This window comes from Myotis davidii, unplaced genomic scaffold (genome assembly GCF_000327345.1).
Source record: "Myotis davidii unplaced genomic scaffold, ASM32734v1 scaffold164, whole genome shotgun sequence".
NCBI lineage: Eukaryota > Metazoa > Chordata > Mammalia > Chiroptera > Vespertilionidae > Myotis > Myotis davidii.
The window spans coordinates 5,761,276-5,764,552 of record NW_006296417.1 but is presented as its reverse complement, the minus strand read 5'-3'; the positions used below and the strand labels follow the sequence as shown (position 1 = coordinate 5,764,552).

At 52.9% G+C, this 3,277-nt stretch overlaps 1 protein-coding gene across 1 annotated transcript in view; it reads right to left on the bottom strand.

Annotated features, from left to right (window-relative positions):
* NR2F2 (nuclear receptor subfamily 2 group F member 2) overlaps window positions 1-890 on the bottom strand; it is a 13,681-nt gene extending 12,791 nt beyond the window's left edge. The window contains exon 1 of the mRNA XM_006771754.2: window positions 543-890. Within this exon, the coding sequence (XP_006771817.1) occupies window positions 543-585 (43 nt within the window). The 5' untranslated portion in view covers window positions 586-890. The remainder of the gene's footprint in view (window positions 1-542) is intronic.
* Window positions 891-3,277: the final 2,387 nt, after the last annotated feature.

The following is a 3,277-nucleotide window of genomic DNA, read 5'->3' as shown; positions in this document are numbered from 1 at the left end:
TGCTGTCAGTTGCACAAGGTTGCAAAAATGTAGCTCAGCGGCCGATCGACCAGGACATGCCGATCCTCGGGTGCGAGCCTAGCAGCTCCTGAGCTAGCAGAGCGAGTCATCTCCTGCCTGGAAAAAACAGCTCAGAGGACCGCTTTGCAGTTTGCGCTCCCGGAGGCGCTGGGTCGGAGCGGACGCGAGGAGGCGAGGGGCGGCCGGCGGTCTGTCTGTCTGTCCCCATCGGTTGAATCCTATTTTGGCACCTTCGCAATCGGATTTTCCCCCTCGCCCCCCTCCACCACACACATGTAATAAAATATGGCAACGCATTGAATGGACCGTCCCCCCCCTTCCCCAAACCCCTTAAGCCACAACCCGAGGCATTGCATACACGTTAGCAATACGATTTTTGGAAAAAATCCCCAAGTCATCCCCAACCCCACACGGCACCGGGAGAAAAGTGAGAAAGCAGAAAGAAAGAGGGAGAGAGAGAGAGAGAGAGAGAGAGAGGAAGAGAGAGAGAGGGGAAAAAAAAATACTGTAAGCAAACATACCAAAACCGTATTTGCCTTGCTCAAGATCCCAAATCGCTTGCATCTTCCTCCTAAAACTGGAAGAACTGTCCTTTAGTTTGGCGGGTGCAATACGCGCTTTGTTGGACCCCTGAAATGATGTGTCTTGGATAATTAAAGAGACTCTCTCTCTCTTCCTCGGTGTTTATCTAAGCGATTGTGCAAACTGATAAAAAGTCGGCGCTCGCCGGCAGCGAAGCGGAGGAGAGGTGACGGGAGCGCCCGGCCACCTGGGGGGGAAGTGCCTTCCCGCGTCTCGGGCGCGCCGACCGAGCCTTCGGGAAACCCTGCACGCCAACTTTAGAGCGAGGAGGTTTCAGGGAGCTGGTACATAGCTGCTGAGGAATGCGAGCCTCGCCTTTAAGAAAAAAAAAAAAAAAAAGAAAGAAAAAAAAAAACCCACCCCAAACCGTAGGTAGGAGATGTCTGGAGTGATCCTTGTCTCTCATCTCATTCCTTAGAAGGAAGAGTGCGTTGTTACACCTTGTTTGGGGCTGGAAAGGCGAGACTTTCAAAACACCCGTCCAATTGGAGAGAAAAAAAAAAAAATCTCCGAACTTAATGAGTTTAGTAGTCGGAGGCTGGGAGCAGACGACTGCTCAGCCCCAGAGAGGCGCCCACAACTCCAGGGATGTGCCGCGAGGCAGGGGCGAGCGAGCGAGGCGCAGCCGGATTCCACTGTTTTGGGGTCGGGAGGGATGTAGGGCTAATCCTGCAGCAAGTTGGGAGGAAGGAGAGGTGGGAGAGGAGGGGGGAAAAGGCAGCAGGCTCCTGGGTCAGAGATGGGGCTGGGAAGAGGAAGGCGATGGTTTTCCTAGGAATGTGTAGGCACCCTCGTTTTCCTACTTCGAACTCGAGTTCTCCCCAGTGAGCTTCCCCTCTCCCCTGCAGATCTGTGCCCCCACCCCCCCCATTCCCAGTCCCCATTCTAGAACTTTCCTAAAGAGGAGACCTGTTCCTCTGGGGGGGGGGAGGGGTTCCCCATGTCTTGTCATCAGATTAATGAATGCTTGATTCACCCCCTCCAGGCCCCCACCCTCCCCAGAATGAATAAAGGGAGCGGGAACACAGTGACTAGAGAAAGCGAGAGTAACTTACGCGGCGGCTTGCAGTTTAATACAGTTTTAACTAATGGATTCTTGTGTTTTGTTTTAAGAGAAGAATAATGGGAAACACGGATCTTTTATTTTAGGAAACTGTATGGTAAGATGTATGTCAGACTTGACAAATGGATCTCGGGCTTTTCGGCGGCTTCTTGTCCTTGTCTTAAACAGGAATTAAGTTAAACACAGTGCTGAATGTTAATTACATGTTTACTGGCTAATGAAAATTACAAATGGGTTTGCCACCTCAAAAACAATGATGAAAACCCCGAAGACACTGTAATTATATACTTTGGGGGAAATAACTCCGAATATTGATCATAAGAAGTGTAAATCTTTTTTTAACTATTCATTAATACCATAAATATGGGCTACAGAAGTTTTGCCTTGCGGTTTAGCTCATCAGTTGCACCGAGTGGATGGATGGATGGGGAGGTTCCTTGGGGAAGTGGTGAACTCATTCTCTCCAAGGAGGAGGCCACTTGTGTCAGGGGGGGCGCCCCCTCCTTTTCGCCCCCGCCCCCTTTAACCCCAGCACAAGGTCGAGGGATAGTTGAACAGGGGGGCTGGGCTGGGGCAGGTGAAGGTGATCATAGCCCAGTGTCTCCCCTCTCCTCCCCTCCCCTCTCCCCCTCCCACTCGTCCCTTCTCATCCAGGTCTGATGGATGACCGCCTTCCCCGGCCCAGGCGCCTGGCGGATAAACTGGCATTCAGGTCCCTAATGGAGGACAACTCCCTGCAGCCGGCCACAGGCAGCCCTGGCAGTCCCCTGCTCTCCGGGTGGCGAGGGCAGTTTTTTGCAAACAGAACAAAATTAAGTTGAGGGCAGAGGTGGCTTTCGGGGGAAGGTGGCTCAGGCCCGGGGACCAGACCTGGTCTCCCTGGGTTTGGCAGTCCAAAGATTTTGGGGGCTTTGTTTTGTCTTAAGTTCGGCCTGAGTGATAGCTCCACACCCTCTGGCACCCACTGCGATCGTGGGGGTCAAAGGTGAGGGCTGCATTAACCCTAAAAGGCTGGCCTGGCCGGAAGGCCCAGGCAGGAGGAGTAGGGGCTGGTGAGACACGAAGCCTGGCGCTTGGGGAGGGGGTGCCTGCCAAGCCCCGCACTGGGGGGCACAGCACCGAGAGTGGTTTTAAGTGCAATGTCCAGGATTTTTTAAAAGTGCCCCAGGCTTGTGGGACTGGAGTCCCCCTTTCCCCTGAGAATTCCCAAGCGCTGGTCTTTGTCTTGGAAGGAATGGGGTTTCTGAATGGTGTGAAAGGGACAGAGAGGGTCGCTTCAAATCGATTTTACTTGTCCTCTCTGTCTTTTCGGATCAGCGCCCTTCAATGGGCGCAGAGGTGCTCTTTCAACCAAAAACTTGTGCTACATTTTCTGCCTGTATTGGTGCTAACGACAATGAGCACCGGGCAGCGTCCATTCTTCGCTCTGCGAGGCAAGAAAGCGCCCTAATTAAATTGTTTTATATGGACAGTCAAGACGGGCCAATTAAGTATGCATTAGTATAAAGATATAGTCTGCAGATAAGGCGGTTTAGAAAATCGCGTTGGAGACAAAGGAGAGGGCGCGGCGACGGGGAGGGGTGCGTGGGCCCAGCAGGGTCGCCCACCTTC